Here is a 14,263-nt window from a genome sequence, read left to right on the forward strand (position 1 = left end):
CCAGTTTGATGACACTCGAAAATAATCCAACATCTAGGGAGCTTCCAAGGTCAAAGATGCTGCTGCTTACAAATCAACAATTAAAATAACAGAACCGCAAGATGAGGGTTAGACAAACCCCAAGTTAAAGAAGAGATAACAGATGCACAGTGCTTGACTGGAGGATTTTAGTTGAGAGGATGAGCTGACAGTTTAGGAATCTTTCAGGGCAGTAGAGCAGGAGGGAAAACACAATGATAAGACATGAGTATTGCTTGTGGGAATGTTTTGCACAACCTTGTGGCGTTGATCAGTGGTGTTACAGTAAGGCAGTGATACTCAGACCTCAGTGGCTAAGGAGTCAAATTAGCGATCAACATTACCCAAAATAGACACAATAGTGTGAATTCATTGTTTCATTTACTAGAGTACTATATATTCACTCACACAGTGTTTTAATATCATGTGCTGCAAAGAGCCGCGAGAGACACATTCAAGTGCTACTTCCGGCTCGAGAGCCTCAGTCTGAGTATCACTGCAATAAGGCATTCTCCTAGTGAATGCCACTTTTTCCCACAGAACATCTTCACTCCAAGTAGAGGTTTTACTACTACCATAAATGCATTTGCACACTGCAAGTCAGAAAGACAATTTGAGGCTTTCATCCTGATTTAGACATGTTCAGAGATACTTTAAGTCTGAATTTACAATAAGGGGACTACATTTTATTACATAAGCAGAGATATGAAATGCATTTGGAAATCTGCACTCTAGTGTGAGCCACAAATAAGGAGAAAAATGCCTTCCTTTAAAAGGACACAAGGTGAACAGAGGATGGACTTGGATTAGGCACAGATCTGCAATATCTGTCAATCTAGTGGAGATTAGGGATGAAGATTCATTGGAAAGACTGAAAAATAACCCCCCTCACCCCCTCCCAGAAAACTGGTATTTTCAATTCACAGGTCAGTGAATATTTTCTCCTCTTCAAGGGAGACTGGGATTTTGCAAGGCATGGGACAGTGCATTTTATAAGTAATGTGTAAACGATGGACTTTAATGATTTGGAAGCCACATGTTACTAAAAAATAAAAAAGAATCTTGAAGTAAGACTCTACCCATGCTTAGTTGAAATCATGCTCACAACTGATTTTTATTCTATGACCTATTCAAACCTAGAGTTCTCTGACCACAGTAGAAAATATAGCATGATTTTAGATCATGGTTAAAAGAAATTCCCTTTTCCACACAGTTCAGAAAGCATGTAAACTATAATTGAAATGCAGTGTAAGAGATTAATATAATTTGCATAGGATAAGAGAATCGCAATTTTAAACAAATATTCTGACAACATAAATGCTTTAAAAATAAGCTGAAGGATAGAAATGGCTTATTATAAAGCATTTCACTAGCCATTTGTGACTGTAGAGGCCAAATATCAATGTGACTAAGTGGATCTTACTTTTAGTCTTAAAGAACAAAAATAGCAGTAAGAATATAAAAAAGAAGTCAAGACTTATTTCAGATTCTGTCTTCAATGTTCATGGAAGTTGTGTGAAACAGAATCTGGCAATATGCCTCGAGCTGGTATGTCGTCTTCAGGGGACTCTGGATAATCAGTTTAACTGTCTCACACACACAGGCAGAATTTGCCATTTGGCTAGTAGTTCACTTTCCACATCCCGCTGCAAAACTGTCAGGAGCTGAAATAGCTAGCAGCATGCTTTCACTGCACTCAGAGGTCACACTTGCAGACTTTGCTGAGGACAACATTCCTAACTGAACTTGTATGACATGGGTAGCTGCAAACAGAGCTAACTTAATTCTGAAACCTAAACAGCACTGAATCCTGCACTAAATCCCAGCTACAAGTGATTCATAACATGGATCTGGAAACCTCCCCCTCAACAGGCAATTATTAGTTTTTGTCACTGCTGACTGCATTGAAATATGTTTTAAGAGAAGCAAATATATACAGGAAGTTTTGTAAGGTGTTTCCCCTGTCTAGAGTAATCACTGAGTAACTTTATCTCTGACCAAGAGGTTAGTGATTTGCCCTCAAACATCACCTTTGAAACCAACACTGCAGTGCAGATTACCTAGTTTATAGTACTTAAAAAGGGAGGAAAACCTCCCAGCTTTAGAGATGTTCAAGCTTTTCTTTCCAGCTACAGTGGAAGGGTAAAAAAATTCCTGTATTTCTAATGCAGGAAACTGGACATGTAAAATGCTAGCCATCAGGCCCGTGAATTAAGATAAAGGTATCAACGGGAGAGAATGGGAATGGCTCACTACAGAAAACCAAAGCACACTGGCAACAGATTCATTTCTCTGCTACAATCAGAGCTGTACCAAAGAAAGATATCTTGGAGGAAGAACTAATAGAAATCTCTAGCCCTATCTATACTATGAAACGACGTTGCTAAGAGTTGTTAGCAATAGTTTGCCCTCAACCAGTGATGAATGCAGAACAAGACATGATAGAGAGAGCACAATCAGATACTTCCAGAATGCCTGTCACCTGAGGCTCTAAGAGCGATCTAAAAATATTACGTATACCTCACAGGTGAGATTATTCGGCATTATTCCCCCATTATACAGTGGAGAAATCACAAGCATAGTGGTGAAATGAAAGTTAGTGGCAAAGGTGGGACTAGGACCTAGGCATCTTGACTCCTGGTTTCTTGTTTTAACTACTAGAGCAGGGGTGGGCAAACTTTTTGGCCCGAGGGCCACATATGGGTATGGAAATTGTATGGTGGGCCATGAATGCTCACGAAATTGGGGTTGGGGTGTGGGAGGGGGTGAGGGCTCTGGCTGGGGGTGCAGGATCGGGGGGGGATGAGGGGTTTGGGGTGCAGGAGGGTGCTCCGGGCTGGGACCAAGAGGTTTGGAGGCTGGGAGGGGGATCAGGGCTGGGACAGGGGCGCAGGGGGCTCAGGGGTGCAGGCTCCAGGTGACACTTACCTCAAGCGGCTCCCAGAAGCAGCAGCATGTCCCCCATCCGGCTCCCTACAAGGAAACACGTCCGGGCGGCTCTGCTGCACGCTGCCCTGTCCGCAGGCGCCAGCACTGCAGCTCCCATTGGCCACAATTCCCGGCCAATGGGAGCTGCGGGGGCGGCGCTTGGGGTGGTGGCAGCTTGCGGAGCGGAGCCCCCTGGCCACCCCTACGCGTAGAAGCCGGAGCGGGGACATGCCGCTGCTTCCAGGAGCCGCGAAGAGCAGCCCCCGACCCTGCTCCCCAGCTGGAGCGTCGCAAGCTCCAGACCCCGCTCCTCAGCGGGAGTTCGAGGGCCAGATTAAAACAACTGGTGGGCCAGATGCGGCCTGTGGGCCGTAGTTTGCCCACCCTTGCACTAGAGAAACTACCTCAAATTAAACCCTCTAAATCCAGTTCACGGACATTTGACAATATGTGATTTTGTGCTGCACACCAGTGACTATGGCGCACATACAAACCCAGAAACTAAAACCTCATAATAGTGTGCAAGCCCACATCCATCAAGTGGGGTGTTACCTGAATTCTTTCTCTTGGCTATAGCTGCAATGGTATGGTTACGACAACTGCTATAGAAAACAAGTGATTCCATCTGTTACCTTCCCTCCCGACCAAAGACTCTACATTTCCTCCTTAACCAAAAGCAGTTTGTTTGGAGGGGCCACTTGGAATGTGACCTGCAGTGTGCTTTCTGCATCAGGGACATACCTGTATTTAGTTCACCATCTTCCTTCTCAGACTACATTTTGGGAATGGGGACATAAATCCTTCCTAGTGATTCTTTTCACTCTCAGCCAATGAAAAAACATCAGTGCCACAGGAAAGACTCTTTCATCCCCCTCTGAGGAATTTACACTAAACTTTCCTCACTGCATGGAATGCATGTTCAGTGAAGCAACAACCAACATACACACAGGAGTTCTGATTTTCAGTTTGCTTAACAGTTAGAAAGAAAATAAGGTCTGAAAATTTCCCCTTTGCTCATTTAAGTGTAATATTGTTCTTTGGGGTAGCCATTTTCCGAAGGCTTCTTGCACACTCAGTTGACTCCTTATTTCTTGCTTTGTGTTGCTCAGTGAAACTGAGCTTTGATTAAAAAAAGCATGCTATACAAAAACTGCAGACCAGCTTTAGGAGAAAGGGGCGGGACCGTGGTGGGTTATCAATTTAACCCTAGATTCAAAGAATTCAAAATAAACAGAGTGTAAACAAGCAGTAACCTTTGGAATTTTTTTTGGTTTGGCTAACTAGCTAAGTGCCATACCAGAAAGGTGTGCTCAAAAACTTTCCCACATGGCTATGCAAGTTCACGGAAGCACATTCAAAGCGGCTTCCATAAAACCAGGCTCGGAAAAAGTGATGTTCACTTCACAGGAGTAACTAGCATTATACAGACCAAATCAGCTATGGCTATTTTGGGGTGTGTTGGGGGAGAGGGGGAATGGAGGGAAAACACAGCGCTTTAGGATCCCACTACTTCCTCTACTACCCTCCAATCCAATAGCAACCCTCTTGCTGGTTAAGGAAGAGTAGACACACACCCTTAACAGAGCCTACGAGCACAGCCAGAAAGGATACACGAGGCATCTGCCACCCCATCAACTTTTCCAGGGGTGTAAAAGCGCACAGTCTGTGAAAGCAATGTCTTCATTCCCCCAAAAATATTTGTTTTTGGTTTGTTTTTTTACATGGAGATAGCCATCTCGATATAAAATCCTAGTGGAGATAAGGGACAGGTAGCTTTTGTTTCCATGCAGCTAGTCAAATAAATTCCAAATGGGGGGAGAATAGGGTTGACCTCAATGAGCTAAATCAAGGCAAAAATTACCAATACCTTATCGCCAGTAGGATTTTACACTGGAGATTGCCTTTGTCTTCACAGCAAATAGCTATGTTCTTAGCCCATACCAGCCCTGATTTTCATTGGAAAGCCGACTCCCTAAATGTTGAGAGCCGTGGATGTGGTTTTAGGGCTCAATTCCACAAGCAACGAGTTCAATGGACTACCCACATGAGAAATACCAGTCACATAGATAAAGATGCACAGGACCAATCTCCTTGCTCACAGCCCCCAATGGAATCCAGGGAAGCAACACAACGAATATTGTACATGTTGTTTTGACCATAAGGACTTACTTCATACAAGTTCAGCTCGGAATTATGATAAAGTTATAACCATAGCTCCATAACACACATGCTGTGAACTGGAAGTTCACTGAGACACAAGCTTTAGATTGAAAAATAATCTGTGTTAGGCTACCTATCAATCTGTACTCAAAATACTCTTGATTACTATACATCCGAAATAAAATGCAGCACTATTACTAATTTCAAACAAAAATGGGTTTTGTTTGTGTGTCAAAGTTACTGGTGCAAAAAGAGAAAAAAATACATCTGTTCCAAAATAAAGAAGTTACCTAATTGCCCTTCTAGAATGCCAAGGAGCTATTTAAAACAAATGGAAGCAAATGATCCATAACTGAGCAGAACACAGACTGAGAAAAGCAAGTTTAAACTAGAAAGAAGCAACTTAAATATGGTCAACTAATTATGATGAAAGGAAAGAAAACAATTAATCGGTTCAGAGTGAGATATGCCCAGAATTAAACAATTTTTCTGAAAACTGTGATAAATCTTTTTCTTAGAATTTTGACCAAGGTTTCCAGAACGTGAGAGCTTTTTAAAGTACATTTAGTGCTAGTGAAAGGTGCTGGATTTTCAGCACTAGAAATTGAAATACTTTCCACAGAACACTCACTAGTGCAAACTTCCCCACAATGCTTCACTCGTGTTCTGCAGGGGCCACCTCTAGAGGCAAGTGTAACTCAATCCTAATGGCTCATTCAGTCTTGGCCTCTTTGCTGAGGCTGCCAACATTGAGGCTGATTAGTGCCAACAATGGTGGTGCTTTTTAAGATGCGGACATCTATCCAAAGGGAACTGTAACGAGCCCCAGCAAACTCACACAGACCAGTGAGGAGCCCTTGGCAGTAATAAGTGAACACTAATTACCTGGGCTAGATCTGAATAGATGATCTAGAGGGTCAATCACTCACATCCCCAGAGCCATTCAATCTCCCCCCCCCCCCCCCCCCCCCCGACACACAAAAGACAACATAGAGATCACACACCTGGCTACTGGACTTCGGCTCACTGACCGCTTGGCAACAAAAGGACTGCTCGAGCGCCTTCGGCTGTATGGGCTGGGTGATCTCCCACTGTACGACCCACTTCCCCTCTCATAACTGGATGAGCGCCTCCTGTTGTACGGGCTGACGGACCTCTGTCTCCTACTGTAAGGACTAGGAGACCGAGTGTTGGACTGGTACGCTACAGGTTCCTTGTAGGGTGGGCTGACCGACTGCCTGCGCGATGAGCCACCGGGGCTCTTCTTGTAGGAGTCATAGTTGCTGGATGTATGCGACCGTGGAGGGCTGAGATCGTATTCTTGGGTGTAGGATGCTCCTGAGGGGCTGTCATCCTGTTTGGGGCTGTCAGCCCATTTCCTATGGGGACTCCTGGATTTCCGTTTTGGACTGTCAGTTGCTTTGTAGCTTTTCAGGGTGTCCCTTTTCCGGTGGCTTTTACTGCGGTCTTTGTGCCCAGACTTCAGCTCCCGCTCTTTTCTGGACTTCTCCTTGTGTGCTTTGGACGACCTGGACTCTTTGTTGCTGCTTCTTGATGGCTGTGACTTAAAGTGTTCCTCATTCTCCTCGTTGAGTCTCTTGGAAGTCCCTGACACCCGGTCCTTGGTGGACCCTGACTTGCTGGACACCTCCTGATTCTTTTCCAGCTTCTTCTCCTTTTCCACCTGCTTACTCCTGATCAGCTCCCGAACACGTTTGTGCTGGTGGTGCCGGTGCTTGTGCAACCTGTCGCTCCTGTCTGAACTCCCTTTCCTCTCGTCATTCTCCCTTCTTTCCAGCTTGAGGGCCACATCATCTGAGAAGGTGTCCGAGTCGGAGCTGATGTCATCATACTCCACCAGTGGCTTGATCATTGCGCCCAGTGGTGCCGCCGTCTCTTGAGCCACCAGCGGCGAATCTTTGGAGTGCTTGGACCTGTGCCTCTTGTGTCTGGAGACCAGCCGGTGCCTCTCCTTGCTGTTTGAACTGCCACTGCTGGATGTCTGCAGCTGCAAGGACCCCCCTCCTCCTCCATCCTTCTTGCCCCCATGTCTCTCTGGATTTGGCATTCCTTCTCCACTGTGCTTGGAAGAGGGGAGGGGGGAATCCTCCAAAACCCCCAAAGTTTAAACCCCAGTCACCCCCCCTCTATAGGCCTCTCTCCTCTTTCCGTGGCTCTCCTTTCTCCTCCCACCATTCACAGCCACTTTCCCCCTTTGCCTTTCCTCCCTCGTTCTAGCTCTTTCCCTCCTTCATGGGGTGCAGCTCTTTGGATCAGGCCCCGGGGTGGGTGGTGGGGGGAGGGGACTTGACCTCACAGGGCCCCTGGGCAGGAAGCTACAGGGACTGGAAAGCCCCAAGGAGGGGGGCCTTGGGAGGAGGGTGGCTGGGCCCTGGAGCGGGCCCCCTGGCCTGGGCAGAGGGTCCTCTGGGCAGGGGCCCCCTGGGCCTCTGAGCAGGTCCCTAGGCCCGGCTCCCTGAGTGGCTCCCTACGCGGAGGGTCCCCGGCTCCCGCCCCCTCGGCCGCGGTGCGGCGGGTGCCCGGCTCGCGGCCCCCTTTGTCCGCCCCGCTCTCGGGGCCGCCTCCCCTCTCACTTCCCAAAGCGAAACGGCACCGCTTCCAAGGGGGCAGCCGCCAACTCTCGCGAGCCTCCTGCTCTCGCGTGATGATCGAAGCCTCCCCGGCCCCCCGCTCGGCCAAACACCGCGAGAAACTCCGGCCGGGCCCGCTCAAGCCTCGCGAGAGCTCTTCAACAAAACTTTATTGAACAACCTGGTAACGCGGTCAGAGAAACAAGCGAGCACAAGGCGGCCTCTCTTTTCAACAAATCTTTATAGAGGCGCACTGTGCGGACAGCCCCCCCCTTTCATTTCCCCCCCAACAAAACTTTATTGAGATGCAGAGTGTCGACAAATCGCTAAGGCCCTGCCCCAAACACACTTGTGTTCAGAAGCATCGTGGAATGCCCTCCCCCTCTCCAGCTCCAGAGGGAGCCTGAGTGTCTTGCAATGGGTGGCATGAAATGCATACCAAGCATGATCCCAGCAGTGCCCCAAGGCAGAGGTGGGGGTGTCGGTGCTTCTCTAGGCCCAGATTCATGGAAAGAGAACCCAGGCATCCTATGCTTTGTTTTTAAGTTAAAGGATGGCAAAAGAAATACAAATAGTTTGTGGTTTATAGCTGCTTTTGCCGCCCCAGGCCCCACTTTTGCAATGAGCTCAGTATAGAAAGCCCCTTATGCCCACATACAGCGCCACTAACTTCATAGTTTTTAAGGCCAGAAAGGACTATTGTGATCATCTTGTCTGCTTTCCTTGTCTGCTTTTTAACACAGGCCACAGAATTACACCCAGTAATTCCTGTATCAAGCCCAATAACTTCTGATTGAAGTAGACTATATCTTTTAGAAAGACATCCAATCTTGTTGTAAAGACTTCAAGAGATAGAGAATCCACCACTCCTCTCAGCAAGCTGTTCCAATGATTAATACTCCCCACCTTCCCGCCCCACATATTGTTAGCAAATCTGCAGCTAATTTCCAGTTTGAATTTGTCTAGCTTACATTTCTAGCCATTGGATCTTGTTATGCTTTAGTCTGGTAGTAAAGTTTTTTTTTAATCTATCAGAAATCTTTACATATAGGTACTTCAACACCACAATCAAGTCACCTTCTAACTTCCTTTTTGGGACGCCTACTACATGGAGCTCATTACAGGATCAGGGCTTCAGTAAAATCCTGGTAGACAGACCTCCTTGCACCCTGATTTTATTCTTCAATCTGATCTGCTATAACGGGTGTTGGGTTCCACAGGGAGCTCTGTGATTTATTAAAATATTGTAATGAGCTAGCATATATAAGTGTTTAACACAGTTCTCTACTGGATGGAATCAGACCTGTGCATCAGAGGCCCTATACTGCTAACAGCTGAAGGAGATTCTCCTTTAGTTCACATGGTAGAATGCAGTGCTTTCTAGAGCAGAAGGATATGAGTTTTACCTCCACACGTCATGAATTTCAGAGTAATTGTTCTGTAAAAAAAAAGTGACAACCATTATAGTCCTAGGTAGCATTTCCCCCCATTTATATTGCATTAGCAAATCTACTAGTTTTATCGGGGCAATTTTCCATTACTTTTTTGTTAAATATTAATTTATTTGTATTCACTACCTCACATGGGTATGTGATAAGTCATATGTACCCTGCACGATAGGCTATTGAACAGGGATAAATGTCTTCCTTGGGGAAAGAGAATCCTACCCCATTCATAAAGATTGCCTGAGCTGCCACTCTTGGAGAAGAGGGTCTTCAGCTGTGGCTTATTAACAGGAAGTCAGGGCCATAAAGAGGAAGGTATGAAAGTAGGCTGGATTTCTTCAGTGTAGAGGGGATGTGCTTCTGCCTATGTGGAGCTGATAAAATCAACTGCTTAGGCAAACTCTCATAAGAAGAGATCTTTGTTTGCCATACTGTAGGAGTGAAGCAGGTATACTCCTTGGATTCTACAAAAGGGCATCTTTCTGTTTACTCTACAATGAGCCAGAACTATGCATTTGGGCCTGATGGGGAGTGTGACTACCTACAAAAAACTATGCATCTGAAGAAGTGAGGTTCTTACCCACGAAAGCTTATGCTCCCAATACTTCTGTTAGTCTTAAAGGTGCCACAGGACCCTCTGTTGCTTTTTACTAAACCCTAGACACTTGAAGGATTGCATCCTGCTCCAAGAAGAAGGACACGTGCTTTGGATTTTTTCTTCCACATACTCTTGTATTGTTTCCCCTTTAGGGGGCTAGTGACCCTTCATTCTTGGGTGTTGTGAGCTTTCATGCCTGTAAAGTACTTTGAGGCCTTCTCATGAAAGCCATCTGTTGCAAAAGCCAAGCAATGTTCAGCTGCAGAAGACCTGACTCAATGAAAGGGAGAAAAAATAGCCACTTGATAAAAAGAATGTAAAAATACTTAATATATTTTGAAGACTTGTGTTATTTTACATGCATTTTTTTTTTAATTGTAAAGGTGCTTAAAATAGCCTCCTAAAAACCTTTGGGGAGAAAGATGTAAAACCTATAATATGTTTAAAAGCTCACCTTAGATGTGTTTAGAACTGTAACCATTAATGTCAGGCCTAAACTTTTGTCTACCAGTTCCTGTAGTTGGAAGTTATGGATCAGATAAATTGCACATTACATACATAGCAGGTGAGGTAATATCTTTTACTGGACCAGCTTCTGTTGATGAGAGAGGAGTTTTTGAATGTACACAACTCTTCTTTAGGTCTGGGGCACATACTCAAGAGTGTCATAGTAAAATACAAGGTAGAACAAATAGATATAAGGAGTTAACACATGTTGCAAGAAACCATTCAAGGTGAAGTGACCCACTACCCAGGCTTACATTTTGGAGGTGGTGTGCGGGTTTCCTTTGAGGATGAGGACTAAGAGGTCAGACAGGGAGTGATCATTTTGTGAAAAGTATTTACTTACAGCTGATCTAGTGTTCTTCTCTCATCCTTTTTCTGAGTGAACTCATTTGAGAGCATTTCTCATTTCACCCACATAATTGTTATTGGAGCATTTAGTGCACTGGATGAAATACATTGAACGATGTGAGAGGCATGTATAGGACCCATGGATCTTGAAAAGTGTTTGGAGGGGAGGGGGCAAAGTATTGTCTCTTTCACCAGCAGAAGTTGGTCCAATAAAAGATATTACCTCATCAATCTTGGGACTTACATGGCTACAACAATACTGTGAATTAGGTACATATGTATGTACCTAATTGCCATATCCAATGAAACCACTAATCCCTCAGTCTTTTCTTGCCCCATTTTATAACCCACTACTAGGTTCAGATTGGATTATTGTAAGTTTTATGGGGTCTGACTTTGGTCAGTGGGGGTTGGTTTTGGAGATATCCCATCTCCTAGAACTGGAAGGGACCTTGAAAGGTCATTGAGTCCAGCCCCCTGCCTTCACTAGCAGGACCGGTTTTTGATTTTGCCCCCAGATCCCTAAGTGGCCCCCTCAAGGATTGAACTCACAACCCTGGGTTTAGCAGGCCAATGCTCAAACCACTGAGCTATCCCTCCCCCCTTTTGCAGCTTCCTTCATAACCCCTGCACATCACCAGTGATGTTAAACTTACTTTAATAATGAATAAAATAAGTCCTGTTAACTGTCCCATTTTAGACAAGAAATTTTGTGCCTCATATTGACTTGTTTTCATCATGGTAAAGTGACATCTGAAACAGTGAATTTTGAAGCTGAAGTTAGAGCAACATTATTTCTGTTCAAGAAAAGAATCCCGCCTTGTCTAAAATAATTTGCCCTGCTTGTGCATAACTTACGTTAGGTCTCTTAGCTGTTGGGGTGGTAGGTTTTGAGATGCGTGCTACCCTTCCAACAGCAGTAACCAGGATTTGCTGCTCCAGCTATTTTACAAAGGGGGGGATGTAACTTTGCAGTTTAAAACTTTTTAGTTTTTTTTCCTGCAATTAAATATTTTTGTAACGTTTTGGCTTCAGTTGCAATTTTTTCCACCCACAGACGCAAAATCCCCACCGCTTTTCCCTCCCCCTCTTCCCTTGCAGAAGCAGCCGCCTACCCTGCAACTCTCCTGGGCATCGCATGGGCACACACGTGCCTCTTCCCTGTGAACTCCCAATACCTCGCCCAGCGGCCAGAGGAAGGGGAGGGCCGGAGGGAAGAGGGACCGCTTCAAGTCTCGCGAGATGACCACCCACCGGGTCGAGCCGTTCTGCTCTCGCGAGACGTCTCGGTGGCTGCGAGAAGGCGGAAGTGTCGCGCGGTTTGGAGCGTAGCCATGGCCGTTGGGCTGGCGGCGGCCGCCGCGGACTGAGGCCCGAGCGGGAGGGGCCTGGCCGCGGGTACCTGCTCTACGCCAGGCCGGCGCCTGCGGCCTGCCCCGGGGCCCTCCCCTTCTCCCTCCCCCCTCACAGGCCCGCACCGGCCCACGGGATGAAGGCGGCACAGGGGGGCGCCGAGGGTGAGTCTGGGGTGGGGACCCCCGGGGGGGCGTGGCCCTTGGAGGGGGGGGAGCTGAAGGGGGAGCCCTGGACCCTGTAGGGGGAGCCCTGGGAGATCTGCTCCCCAACTTCCCTCTGAGATTCTGCTGCCCCCACCCCCGGTCACCCCCCTCCAGTCAGTTCCAGGGGGGTTCGGTTGATCCTTGCTCCTGCTCTTTGCTGAGCTAACGGGGAGTTATTTCCGCCCTACACACACGTTGCCCCCGTTGTTGTTATGCTGCTCCGCTACCCTGCATGGGAGGGGACCGAAACATGGGGTCCCACGGCCACCCGCATCCGTAACAGCAATGCAGCCCATGCCCACTGGAGTTCTTCGCTGCCTGTTGCCCCAGTGGGATGTGAATGGTTACTGGAGCTTAAGGGTTCCTAGCACAGGCTGCTGCATCTTCAGGGGAGCAGCCTGAGGACAACACCGCTGTCTAGCGTGGGATGTTTCATCTTGGGCTGCATGGTCTCCTGGTATACAGAGCATACGGGCACCTAAGCCATGTTGTTCCAGCATGATCCAATATGGCCCATGAGAGGTTACAGGTCCTACTGTGCAAAGCTTTACGTTGATCAAAATAGCTTGCCCTTTGATCAAGATACAGCATTATATAGAGGAGTTTGTAATCTTTGGGGGATGGGTCTAGCATAAAATAGATCAGATTGCAGACACCTTTATCTTCATCAGACATGCCCCTTCAGTTGCTATTGCACTGTCAGTGAATGATACAATTTAGTGCAGACATTCCCAAACTTTTTTTTGGCTGAGCCCTCCTTTGGCGATTCATGTCTTATGCACACACTCCCTTGTGTGGATGCCTGGTACCCACAGGGTGGGTGTCCAGTACCCACGGTGGGCGAGGGATGCCTGCTCCCTATGGGGAGCAGAGTGGGTGTGTCCTATGTGGCAGTTTTCACGCCGTACAGGGGTTGGGGTGGCCTTGGCTGATGGGACCTGGCTCCCTGCCGATCACACTCCTCCCTGTGCAGGGAAGCAAATGGAGCCCTGCTTGGATCAGGAGAGCAGCAGAATGCTGCACCCTATGAGTAGTGGCCCCCTCTTGACTTTGGCCCTTTAGCGTGGCCCTGGGGCACTGAGCTCTGTCTGCTTCCTCTACTCAGGCTCTGTCCAGCAGGGGAAGCAGCTGGGGCTTGGTTCCCTGGGGCTGCACTGAAGGGCTGGGGGAAGGAAGAGGCTCTGTGCTGCAGGGGTATCAAAAGTAAGGGGGACAGCCTACAGCTTCCTGCTTGCAGAGTCCCTTTTGGCTTCCCCAGCAGAACATGGTAACGGCCAGGTGGCAGTGGGGGAGTGAGATGATCAGGGAACCTGGTCCTGACAGCTGAGACTGTCCAAACAGCCCCCTATCCGCTTCCCTTACTGGACTGGGACCCTCTTGGCTCGGACTCTTCAGCACAGCACAGTCAGGTCCTCACATTCCCCTAATAGCATTGTTGCGCTTCCCCTGCCCGGGAGGTGTTCTCCACAGTTTAGGAACCTCTGATCTGTTCCATCACCAACCTGAATTTTGAAAAGTCCCTAGATATGTGTGCTTCCATGAGCAGTAACTTACATCATGAAAGTGTTATAATCCTGTGTTTTCCTTGGATCTAGCAACTCAGATGAGGTTGCCAAAATAAACTGTGATTGCTGTACATTCCAAAGAGTCTATAGAGGAACCGGTTTCTTTATTAATGAAAGCCGGTGTGGCTTTAGCATGGGTTCAGTTGCACCCACAGAAATAATGAAACCACGGGTGCAAAAACAGGCAAACATTCATTTCTCCTGGCCTGGTGCAGAAGGGAGGGCAGGGGAGTTGGTAAGTGAGCCTGCCCTTCACTCACCCCATGGCAGCGGCTCCTGTCACAATTGAGGTGTGGCTGGGCCAAACCTGAGTGCCACTGCAATCCAGTGCAGTGCCCCTCCATGCCCTCCCCTTCGCACCAGGGTGGGATATGAGTTAGGGTCGTGGGGCTAGGGAGGCGACTGAGACATGACACTCATTTTTAAAAAATGACTAGATTTCAAGTGATGGTGTCCCTTGAAACCCCATTTACTGTGAAATCCTGAAATATGTCACTCCCTTGCAGTGTGCAAATTGCAATCCCAGTTCTAGGACATCTCTGCA

At 47.3% G+C, this 14,263-nt stretch overlaps 1 protein-coding gene across 2 annotated transcripts in view; it reads right to left on the minus strand.

Annotated features, from left to right (window-relative positions):
- CDK12 (cyclin dependent kinase 12) overlaps window positions 1-7,174 on the minus strand; it is a 33,631-nt gene extending 26,457 nt beyond the window's left edge. For both annotated transcript variants that reach the window (XM_065422445.1, XM_065422444.1), the window contains exon 1: window positions 6,111-7,174. In XM_065422445.1, the coding sequence (XP_065278517.1) occupies window positions 6,111-7,174 (1,064 nt within the window). The remainder of the gene's footprint in view (window positions 1-6,110) is intronic.
- Window positions 7,175-14,263: the final 7,089 nt, after the last annotated feature.

The sequence above is a fragment of the Emys orbicularis genome, chromosome 25 (assembly GCF_028017835.1).
Source record: "Emys orbicularis isolate rEmyOrb1 chromosome 25, rEmyOrb1.hap1, whole genome shotgun sequence".
NCBI lineage: Eukaryota > Metazoa > Chordata > Testudines > Emydidae > Emys > Emys orbicularis.